The sequence below is a fragment of the Eurypyga helias genome, unplaced genomic scaffold, assembly GCF_000690775.1.
Source record: "Eurypyga helias isolate BGI_N326 unplaced genomic scaffold, ASM69077v1 scaffold4526, whole genome shotgun sequence".
Lineage (NCBI taxonomy): Eukaryota > Metazoa > Chordata > Aves > Eurypygiformes > Eurypygidae > Eurypyga > Eurypyga helias.
The window spans coordinates 20,949-33,689 of NW_010255935.1; the positions used below are offsets into that span (position 1 = coordinate 20,949).

The 12,741-nt window shown below is 38.2% G+C and overlaps 1 protein-coding gene across 1 annotated transcript in view; it reads right to left on the reverse strand.

Moving 5' to 3' along the window:
- Positions 1-3,026: 3,026 nt before the first annotated feature.
- The window catches only part of RICTOR (RPTOR independent companion of MTOR, complex 2), a 50,393-nt gene continuing 40,678 nt past the window's right edge, over positions 3,027-12,741 (reverse strand). The window contains 8 exon segments of the mRNA XM_010153477.1: positions 3,027-3,402; positions 3,553-3,691; positions 4,648-4,771; positions 5,234-5,333; positions 5,335-5,390; positions 6,821-7,054; positions 8,396-8,480; positions 9,543-9,720. Coding sequence (XP_010151779.1) covers positions 3,328-3,402; positions 3,553-3,691; positions 4,648-4,771; positions 5,234-5,333; positions 5,335-5,390; positions 6,821-7,054; positions 8,396-8,480; positions 9,543-9,720 — 991 coding nt within the window. The 3' untranslated portion in view covers positions 3,027-3,327.

Consider the following 12,741-nt stretch of genomic DNA (forward strand, 5'->3'; position numbering starts at 1 on the left):
GCACATGTAGTACATCAGGCCAAGTGACAACTGTCAGATGAGGAAACGCGACTTTCAAGCTCAACGTGCCAGAGGCCCAACGTACCAGTTAGGCACCTCAAAGCCTGACCATCCCCAGCTGCAAGGGATGTCCACAACAGCTGGAAGCGCTCTGCATCTCACCTGAAAAGGTGCCTCTGTCCAAAAGGATGCTTGCAGCACCCAGCTTTGTCCTCCTCCCCACTGGGTGGAGAGAAACAGGCCCTCAGGGAAGTAACTGGGAGCCCTTTAGCTAAGCTCTCTGCCCTTTGGAAAGGGCTATCCCCTTTCACTCTTTGCATACGGAGGCTAAGGAAATCAGCCAGCTAACACAGTAGACTAAATGTGACTGCTATCACAGCCAGCCTCTCCTTCCCACAAATGCTTCCGCCTCAGAGCTGAGTATTTTGTGGTAGCATGTCGCATCACTCCGGAGGTTTCTTTGCCAAGCATCCAAACCGTGCTAGTACACAGTGTAAGTGAACACTACATGCTTTCCCACTTCCTCGACAGCAACACCCATCCTTTGATTGGAAAAGTACAATGCGGGTGGTCTGCAAGCTTCCCTAGCAAACCTCTCTGGAAGTGGAAGCATTGTTAGGGTTAATGCAAGCACGATTTTTATTTCCTACTGTTTTCTCTTGAAGTTTTATCATGAAGCAAATAAACCCCCAAAATAAGAACTATGAAAGGGCTATTTAAAAAAAAAAAAGCCATCTACAGAATTAGAAATTCACAGTTTATAACTAGGCCAATATCAAATTCCTTCAATAACAGTATCCCTTCATTCGCCAATTAAAATGAAGCACTAATGTGAGCTTACGTAAATATAATGTAAATGAATTCTAGAAATGTTGTATGTTATGTACAGTACAGACTTTACATCCTTGATTCATACTTGTTGAAATCTACTGACACTCATACACCCAGAAAAAAAATAACCACGTTTTACAACTGAATTTGCAGCCATAATTTGTACGTCAAGTTCTGCTGCCATGGATCCCCACACAAGAGTACTACATCAGCATTTCATCATGGAGACTCTTTCAAAAGTATATTGGCATTGCTTTTGCTTACCTTTTTTTAATCAGCAGCCTTCCTATGGCTCTTTCTACATTAAGTGCTATGGGTTAAACTGGTAACAAATGAAAAAAGGTGGGTTTTTTTAATACAGGTGATAAAACTTGTTTATTTAGCTTTAACTGCAGAAAAATAACATGGAGTCATTTGATGTAACCCCATCTAGTTATTAAAACAAATCTCTCATACTCTAGCCTAACTGAGGTAGTGTTTGAAACTACTGTGTAAGATATGCTATCCCCATTTTTTGGGAAAACTACATTATTTCCTTTGGAGTTTATACCACTATTTGGTCTACGGTGAATGACGTTTTGGTTTTACAGAAGCATTTATTTCTTATGACCAAGGAAGTCCAATAGTTACTGGTGTGGTATGTTTTCAGAGCATTTGAAGCATGCCTTGACACACGGAGAGATCATTTGTGTCACCGACCACAGAAGTGTTGAATCAGTTTCTTTTTGCTCCTTTCTTCAGTGGGAAATCATGAAAAGACAATCTCAGGAACTAAACCTGACTGTGAGCAGCAACTTACAGTCTGCTTTACCAGAACCTGATGGTGTGCAGGTGCAGTGCACATAAGAACTCAGTGAAGTGACAGTGGCAAAGCAGTGCCTATGTGGCAAGATGAAATTTCCAATGAGAACAAATAAATTCTACATTTCACTAGAAACTGTGTTTTACTGTTCACAGGACTACTTATTAAAATCTCCAGTAGCATAGCTAGTAAGAACAGAGTTATGAGCATCAGGATAAATTTCACTTATTTTCACTTAAGTATTAATCTGACGATTATAAAAAATGGCAAAGTGAATGGATAAAAATACGTTCTACTTAGTACAGTCCAGCTGAATTATTCACCTATATCAAAATCAAAGGGTAATCCCTTCTATTACAGGCATTCTAACAAAGGTGGCCATGCTACTGTATATACACATTTGCATATATTTATATTACCTTCGTATAAAAGCTTCTGAATCTTTAGATCCATAAAAGTGATGGGGATTCTTACTACATTGTTTTTAAGCTTGCACTCATTAATTTAGAAACCTCACTAGTAATGTGTCAGAGGCAACTATTTCAGTCATTAACAGTCACTATACCATTTAACCTTTGCGACAAGTCTTAAATACCAGTACAAAATTCTAAGTACTGCTGCTTCAAAATTTGGTACTTAAGGCTTTTCACTACAATTATTAGTACTATCTGATGCTTGATCACTCATCCATTGAAAATTCAAATAAACCTTTGTCTTTATAAAAGGCTGTTTCCATGGAATACTCATATGATGTCTTCTCACAAAAGCAGCAATGATTAAATGTCTTCAAGTTTAGTTCATACAATACTCACTTATCTGACACAAATCATGCTTTTTAGAGGATTTTAGTTAAGAGTAAGATCAACATTCGTACTATGTGAGCATGAGTGTAGAAACTGCAAACACATGCATATCATTCAGGGAAAACAATGCGATTTCAGCATTTTAAGTTTAAATGATTTGCTATTTTTTTTAAAATCAAACTGTAGTGAAAATCCTTAACTGGTTCAGATAAGATATACGTACGTAAATGTAATGAAGTTGGAAAGACTGCTAATAAAATGACTTACGACTATAGCAATACTAAAATAACTTAAAGGAAACCTCAGATTCAGAGAAGATTTTCTGTCTGAAGTTACAAACCCCCAAGTAGTGTTATAAACAGTACAAAAATCAACACAGAAGGGCTAACATTAATCCCCAGCTGTCAATGATAACAGCGTGACTCCTCATTGCTGTCAATGGAATGCACCCTCATCTCTCCGATTCCTGATATCCAGGGTTTAAAAAGCAAGGCATCGTTCTGCTTCTCTGGAACAGTATCGGAAGTCAACCATAAAAAGTTGTCTCTGTGAGTTATCCTGTGTGTGTTGGGTTTTTTTTTTGTTTTGTTTTTTTTTTTTTTTTTTAATTTATGGTATAAAATGAAATGAAGACTTGTGGAGGTGTTCAGTGCTCAGCTCTTGCATATACTGGTAATTACTATTATTAAAACTATGGTAATGTTTAATAACTCCCCAAAGGGCTCAAAACACTGGGGCAGTAATTGGTTGAGGAAGAAAAAGTTCAGTTTTCAGGTACCAGTAGCTTCTGGAACGGTCTAGAAGATGATGCTCCAAGATTTTTGTCCAGTCAGTCAGAGGTCGCTGAGGATTTCAGGAAGTCTATATGCAATGGACTGAGTGAGACAAAGGTCAGGATTCAGCTGATGTATCAATTACTGGCTGTTTTGTTGGTGTTGCTAAAACAGCCTCTGCTTCTTCATGCATCTAAAAGACAGAAGGAGTATTAATGTTGTCAGAGATTTTACTAAAAAGGCATCATAAAATGGTTCCTGAAAGCATCTTTTATTCAGAATGTGAAACCTGCACCCAGCTGGCAGTTTTGGTTCATTCAACAGATCTGAACCCTCCACTTACCTGTAAGAACTGCACATCCTGAAAGAGCTCCTGAATGAACCTTCGAGACGGAAGTCGAAAGGTACAATGCGCTAACAAGTAGGACACCTCAGAGTAAAGGCATATGTCATCAAACGCTTGGGGATACTTCTCCTTAATTCTGAAAAACAGACAAAGCCAAAATTTTACAAGTCTTGAAGAGATTTCCATTGTATTAAAAAAAAAAAAGAGTTCGATTAGATTTTGATTGTCATCATTGACAGAGCAACTCTTCAGTAATAAGCATTATAAATCCTGGATCTGATGAAGCAAGAAAACCAACACAGACACATTATTCTGTACCACGCTGGAAAAAGTTCGTATTATCGGTGAAACAGAATACGTAATTTGAAAAGTGCAGAGAATTGCTGACATCACCTAGTGTTAAATAATAAATGTAGGAAGAGAACAGTGTATCAAAGAATGGGCATCCACATGTAGTAATAAAAAGTATGGAAAAGCCAACTTAATTACCTGTAAGCACTTCTGAAACTAAAATGAGCATTTCTGCATTTTCTTTTAGCAGCTGCAAGTCAGTTCCAATGGCACTCACCCAGAAACCTACATGTTTTATGATAACATTTGGTCCCTGGATTTGTGTTCCTCTATTTTAACATGAATTTTCCTATGAACTAATTCCAGTGGTTGGTTATGCTCTTGCTTAGGGCAGATTTATGTTTCTCAAGAAGTTACTTTCAGCTTGTCATTCTGTTTATCTGTTATATATTATTCAGCACAAACAACAAAAAATAATTATTTTTTTTTAAAGATGCATGACATACTGGGTATGTAACAAATTATCTCTACAGCTGAATTACTGATTTTAAAAAGGCTGGGGAAGAGTAAGAAATTAAAGACAAAGCAAAAGCATTAGATGAAAAATTCTTTGCTTAGCTTTTATGTTACATTCAATCACTCCAATCATATCTTCTTGAAAACTTTTTGGGAAGTCAGAAATTAGGTTAATCCCTATCCCAGAGATCCTGGAGAATACATCAGAAATTAGGTTAATCCCTATCCCAGAGATCCTGGAGAATACATTTAGTTGCTAAAATACCTGAAATGTATTGAACTTACGTCAGGAGTCCAGTTTCATGGCCCTTAGTTCCTACTGAACTACTCAAATTGATCACCAAACGTAGGACTTCTTTCCGTAGAAGTATTCTGCAGACTGGTGTGTCATCTGGGATAGACTTTACTCCTGGAAAAACAAATCAAATAGTATGGAGTTTAAACAGAATTGTCTTTGATTGTGCTAATCTTATGCCACGTTAAGTCTGGTTTAGCAACAGGTATTTCCATTGAAATTAAAATTTACACCCTCCTACCACCCCCTGCCCCCCATTTTCAGGAATTTTAACATAGTAGTATTTTTAAAAGGTAAACTACCATTTCATAAATGGAAAAACCTGTTAGATTCAATTACATACTGCTTCTGCCATTAAATCATGTTGGACAATGCAACTGCCTTTCTGGATAATGACTAAGTCATCCATCCAAACTGGTGGTTTTTGGTTGCTTTTATTTTTGTTCCTTTTTTTTTTTTTTTTTTAATACTGAGCATTACTTTGTTGCAGTCTATCTAAATGAAATACTTTCCACAATACTTAAAACACACTTGAAGACTTCTAGTCTCTAATAATCATAAGGCTTTCAAACTTACCTAGTACAAGCTCTGTACTCTTAGTGCTGCTAGCTGAACCATGGGATACTGCATCACTACACCCTGAAATTCCAGAAAATTTGGAGGAATGCACATCTAAGTGATTGATTGTGTATGGTCGCCCCACACCAGTCAGTATATGGAATGTCTGAAAAATCTGACGTAAACAAGACATTGCATCTTTGTTATTTACGCTTTTCTTCACTTCAAATATGTTTCCTATCTGTTGACAATGGTAAGCATGCAAGACACCGATGTACTAAGTACTGTGCATATAAACCATCTGGGAACTAGGTGTTGAATTTTGGACAAATCATACTCAAAATATCTAAATAAAAAAAAAATTACTCGAATAAAAAAAAAAACCAAAACCTCTTTCAGATACTGACAGAAGCCTAAAAACTGTCATCACACACCGAGCTCTTATTGATATATCCACACTCTATTTTTCGTATCATGAAGATGCTCCTGCATACGGGTAACTTTTTGTTAATACAATTATCACAGGCGTTGCAGAAAGGGCTTGACTTCATCAACAGAAAGATGTGACAAGCAAGATTCTTCTGGAAGGTTTTCACTTTCCACAGCCTTTGCATTTTGGATTTAAACAGATGACTATAATATCCAAGCTGTTAGTTGTGCAGTTAACAGAACCACAAAAATACATACGTCTGAAGGGACTCCTGGACATGACTTAGTTCAACACAATGATCAAGGAGGGCTTCACCTCAAAATGAGAGTAGCTTACGCTGTGGAGATCTTCCTCTTATGTTCAACTGGTATTTCTATTCCTACAGCACACGTTCATGGCCCCCTGTCCTTCGGCTGTGGGGCCCTGAGAGGAGCCTGACTCTGCTGCATGTGTAATACCCTTACGCTATCTGAAGACTACAACTGGGCTTTTATTTGCCATCCCTTCAGTACTGAGCTCAAGCTCCAACTCAGCTCTCTGGGCCATTCCCCACATTTTGTATGTCACCCCCCCTTGTCAACAGTCCTCTTTACACTTTACTACCTGAATCTGTAAAACTTGCAAAACATTGAGGATTCCTAGTATGCACCCATTATTGGATTGTCATTTATTACAGACATTGCAACAAGGGGTGTAACTGCAATCTCAGCAGAGGAGGTTAGGAAAAAATAATTCAGAATCTGACCTGAATCTCAAAATACGAAGATGGAAATCCCAGAAATCACAGCTCAACTTCAACAGCCTCAGATTTCCTTCATTTGCTTTTACAGTAGAGACTTGCTTTGAAGTCAGACTTAGCAGTTTGACAGCAAGTGTCAGTTTTCAGGATATGGACTGTAAGTACTAAATAAGGTTTCAAATTTGGTATTGTGATAAGCTCTTAGAAATATATAAAACACACAAGGGCACCTAGTCATACTACCACCACTATAAATCGAAAAGATGGAAGTGACTGCAGAAATACCACTGGTTGCACGGTAAGCTTATTAAGGAGAATTAATTCCAAGGTCAACAGTCAGGAAGAAAAAAACCCCTTACAGATCAATGAATTTTAAAGATGAACAAAATTAAATTTTCATTCAGTTTTACCGCACTTCCCCACAAGGAACACTAACCTGTACGACTATATGAAGAGTTCACTTTAGTGTTAGGCTGGTAACCTAGTATTTGAATGCAGACACAGTAAAGGCAGTTCTCATCTGTGTGCTCCTGTAGCCCTGTATCCTCTGTATTTTCTAAAAACTGAGAGGCATCTGAACGGCTGGTATTCATTATTTCTGTGAGACTGATCTGCTGGCGGAGCATCTGAAAAGGGCTTTTTACAACATCACTTGTACCTGATGTAAGACCTGTAGGTAAGCAATCGGACATCAGAGAAGAACATAATGAAACAACCCACATTATTTCCCCTTTTAAGGCTGGGGAGGGTGTGTGAAGATCTAGAAATGTTTCTTCGAGTGACTCTCCCAGGATTGTTAGCACTGGGGAAACTGGCATCACATTTTAGTCCCAGCTTATCGTACGTAAAACATTGCAAAGGACAGAATTCAACCTCTGAACACACATACTGTAAGAAGACACATGTCAAATCCTGACAATATATCAACATTAGGAACAGTAATACCCATATAACACTAATACTTCGCAAATTTTCACAGTATAAAATAATGTTAGTACAACGTACCAGATGTTTAAATGACACATGCACCAATGAACAAAGAACACAATTAAAACCACTAAGACTTAGTGCCTGTAACAGGAATTAAATGAGACAAAACGATGCAGAAACAAGCTGAAGGAACTTCAGTGACATGCTCTTCCCTGCGTGGAGAATACCAACAAATACAATTTTGAACAAGAGTTACTTTACACTGAAACATAGACAACTACAGAAACACACTTTCAGGAAAATCAGCTTTATATGTTACACTAACACCACCAAAACAAACAGTAATGAGCGTCAAGTTTAAAGTGCTTGTAATGAAGTTCCAGTTAACTAGGAGGCAGGACAACCGTTATCCTATACTACTTTAGGACAAAATCCAACGCTTCTCTTTCAGTAGTCCTACTAAAAAGACACATATTGACACCCTACAGATTTCTGACTGCTGTGAACTAAAAAGGAAGCACATTCCTGAAGAAGGCAAGCATTGCAGAGCTCCTGGAATCTTCTTGTACCATATCCCATCACTTCCCCATATCAACTGTCACAGAAACATCACAGAAAGACAAGTCTTACCTCCTGGAATACACACTTAACACCTTTATTGCTTCCTATAAATTCACACGTAACCAAAGGGAAGTCAAAATGCAACAGCTCAGTATGTGGCACACATATTTTATCTTAGCTTATATTTTGTAACTTTCTTTAATGCTCTAACACTACCAGACTAACGTTAGCATTAGCTCATATTATAATCCAAGATACGTAGACTCTCCTCCTTCACTTATCAGAGCGGGACCAAGCTTACGTTATTTTGAAGCAACACCACATTATCTCAAACTAAACACAACAATGCAGGAAATTAACGGCCTGCTATGCTATGCTGAATCCACAAAACGGCTCTCAAAAATTAACATCTAAAAATAACCTCTTCTGTAAAGAAAAAGCAACAAATAAACTAACACCCCACCCCACCTAATGTACAACTGAACAACAGAAAGGCACAGGAAAGCAACAAAAAGGGTACCTCCTGCATCAGGTGCAAAGACCTTAGCTCCACGGTCATCAAATGGAGGTGTGGTTTTCTTCTGGAAATACGGAGTTTCCTTTACCTTAAATATTCACAGGAAAATTAAAATTAAACACAGGTGATAATCACATACAAAGGGAAAACAGATTTTATGAGGAAATAAAATGTTGTCCGTTTTTTATTTCAGGAAAAAGTGGCCATTAATGATCTGCCCATGATCACTCTGCACCACTGGAGATCTCGGGAGAGCAGCGCAAAAACATGCTGGACATCTAAAATGTTGCCTGTAAGATGTTACAGAGTCGAGATCTGTCTCAACCAAGAGTTGAAAGACAAGAGGCAACATAAATATACCATGAAGACTGTGAAGGAGAAAGAAGTCATGTCATAAAGGGGAACAGAAACAGGTATGATGGAAAATCTTGTCTTTGCTCCAGCTGCAGTAATTTTTTGAAGTTAGTAAGAAAGCAATTTAGGTTTGAAAGACTAAAGATAAGGAAGCCCAGTTGTGACACACAACATGTCCTGGTTTTGATAATTAATAACAGAATATTAAACCCTGTGATGCATCAGTTTGTTGGATGGGAATGTGTTTTAACCAAGTGGAAGGAGGAAGGCATTTGATAAGACTCTTAAACTGCTTTAACTTAAATGTATGTATGCAAGGTTAAGTAAAGACAATATAATTCAATGCTATGATAATATACATACAAATAAAGTAATATTTAATCAAGATTATGGTAGCAGGAAGGTGACAGTGTGATTATGCACATCATTTATGGCTGACCAATGAACATATCAATTAGTTGGCTAAAGAGGTATTAATACATGTCCACAGACTATGCTAAAGTTAGTATAAAAGCTAGCTGTCAACTAAAAATCTTATGATAGCTTATTTGTGTTCCCATTGTCTACTCTTCTAACCTAGCCTGTGACATTATTTGACTAATAATACAAAACAGACTAGCTATTTTCTGTAAATAGGGTTAGAAAATGAACTCTTATCCTCCAAAATGCGTACCTTGAAAATACCACCTCAGTTTTTCCTCATTTCTCTAGATCTAATGTATTTTGATGAAAATGCAACGCCTGACTACCTTTCAGTGAAAATGCAAATAAACCCAGCAAGTTATCACATACGTACCTGAAATATTTCATTGATATCCACTGGGAGAGCAAGGCCAATGTAATCGTCAGAGCTACCGTATGTAGCATTAGAAACCATGGAGCGAACAGAAGAGGAACGCTGAAGTGTGTTTTGGTTAATAGGGCTTAACAGATCTTCTTTATCTAACGAAGCATAACTTAAAGCTTTCATGAACCTGTAACGTTGAAATAAATCATAAACTTGGTAAGCTGGCACATTGAAAGCAAGGACTGCTGACACAAAGACTATGCTCATCTTCCCACTGCAGAATACAGAGCTTGTCACTGTCGAATTAGAGCTACAGGCTCATTGTATGGCAGTTCCTTGGGTAGGGTTTTCTTTGAAAGCCCTGGGACAAGGACTTGAAAGAGAGTAGGGTGGAACTTCTGCTTGAGGGCTGCCAACCCTGCAAAACCACAGATTTTCTCCAACTTACCAGGCTTTCAAGATAGACAGCCCAGACATGGTTAGTAAAGGTTTAGGCTTTAAACTGCTAACTGCCTCATTTTGAAAAGTACCTATACACTGAAGATGCCTTCCCTGAGTATTCACAAACTAGGAGCTGAGCAGGCACATGACTGCAAACGCAGAGCTTGAGCCTGCTTGCTCACAGCAACGGGAGCAAGGAGCACTTCTTCCCCATACTCTAAAGGAGCCACCCATTAGGTCACCCAAGCGTGGAGAGAGAATTTGCTCACCATGAACGCACAAAGATCAAACTGGAACCTGTGCAGTGAGCAGAGCTGACTCTGGCAAGCAGCTCAAGGAACAAAGAAAGAAAATGAGACAGGACAGAGGAGGCTGGAGAACAAGTCCTCAGTGCTGATCAGAGTCCTGATGATGGAAATGACACATTTGGCCATCTGCCATTTTACTTCTCAATGAAGACCATAGAATCACAGAACAGTTTGGTGTTGGAAGGGACCTGCCGTGGCGAGGCCCCCCTTCCCCTAGACCACGTGGCTCGAAGCCTCATCCAGCCTGGCCTTGAACACTTCCAGGGATGGGGCATCCATAGCTACTCTGGGCAACCTCTGCCAGTGCCTCACCACCCTCTCCAGGAAGAACTTTTTCCTGATGTGCAATCTAAGTCTACCCTCTTTCAATTTAATTACATATAAATAAAAACATATAAATGCTTTCTGATAATCAACCTAGGTAGATGGTCTGTATGTAGTGGATTAAATCTTCCTATTAAAAAGAGACATCCCTGAGGAACAGTAAATTTTTCTGTTGCTTCAGACTGTTACACACTGGGAGGTAAAGTACAGTAAACATTTGATTTCTTGACTTTCTGCCTTAGAAATAATTTTCTATCATTTTTTGGTTTAGATGGGCAATTAAAATGTCTTCTTATCCCTAACATGTTAACAGATTTATACTGAGATAAAATTAAATTATCAAGGTTTGACCACTTAAGGTCCAAGACATCATCATAGGATGGGAATGCTCAGAACACAGATTACAGGATATAATTAGTTTTCTTGCTGCTAACTAATTCTGACCAACGCTAATGACGGTGGCAGTGACTTAAAAGTCAAGCCATACTTACAAACCCAGAAAGTTACCAACTGCATTAGTTATTTCATAATAGAGCATTCTACAATTACTCTCAACGTAAAATTAAAGTTGTAAGTATTTATCCTAAACATCTGTCCCTGTTTTTCCTGGAAAGGCTAACAGATGTATTATTGGTAGTGGTAAACACATTTTCATGGAAGCATGTCTGAAGGTGATAGGGTGACAGCCACAATCAGGATTTGAGACATGCACATTAACATTTTTGTTGGTCTTTAAAGACAAAGGAAAAATTTATCCTAACAAAATAACTTATAAAATGAAATAAGCTTTTTAACCTTTTGAATTAAAAGAACAACTAGAAACATCACAACAATCAGTTTACAGCTGCTAGTTGCTATAAACATGTGAGTTTGTCAATGGAGCACAAATCCAAGAAATTCTTCTGAAGACTGACAGAAAAACAGCCTTGGCTGACCAGAAGGATAGAATATTTCTTTCCAATTTATTGCTTAAACAGCAGTGAAGACAGCATTTAGCTGGAAGTAGTAATGTACTCAAATTAAAAGGACCACAGTTACTCAGTTCAGACACTCTGCTGTAACCAGTATATCAAACACAGTTACATCATAGTCTTTCCAATCAGTATTAGTAACAAACACAATCTGACAATCTCTTGTAATAGAATATGTGCATCTGCAATTTTTTAACCTTCCCACAGATACTCCGGCCATTTCAGTTCAATGTTAAACAGGTCAGGTCAAATCCTGGAGCCTAACCACTGATTTGAGAGATCAGGAACAGCTACGCACCAGGAATACTTTCAGTATTACACCGCATTCCGAGCGAGTCTCAGGATGAAAGCCCACTGTAGCAAAATCTGCTTTCCATATGAAGGGCATGACTGCAAGGAATGGTACACTACTATAGCCACAACATAACCTGTACTGCCACTGAAATGACACTGATTTGTTCCTGCATCAGCACAGGAAGCACTTTTGATTTCCAGGATAATGCCGTTTAACTACTGAAATATCCTTAATTTAATCAGCACACCCAGTCTAGGTCTAATTTCACTGAAAAAAAAAGGGAACAAAACTAGAAAACTTATCTTCTATGGTATCTTTGCAGTATTGTGTAAAAATATCAACAAATGAATGTTGCTCTTCATCAGGACAAAAATGCACAGTAATAAACACGCACTACATACACTGAGCCGGGTACGTGGAGGGTTAGGGTTTTGCTGTTCTGTGCAGCAAGCAGATGTACCAGTAGCTTCTCCCCTTTCCCTCATCTGAGACAGGATGTTTAGATGAGAAGAGAGAAAAGAAAGTGCCGATTCCCTTTCAAAAGTAAAAAAAATCCAATGCATCAGCTAAAAGCAGATTTGAAAGGAAAAACTTGGTACAAGGGCTTTAATGTTAAGCACTGACTGTAGCTGCTGGGAACAGTGTCAATGTCATGAGCTAGATCTTACGTAACTATCCAATTAGTCTTCAGAACATCTATTATTACTCAAAAATAAAGAGGTGACACTGCCATCTAAAAATAAATGCTATGAGTAAAATCTTTGCTCTCTTGTAGCTAAGAACCCAAACTCACATTTGTATCAGTGGCACCAATCTCTCATCACTGGCCTCAATGCCACAAGGCATTGCATAAATAATGCACTTCAGCA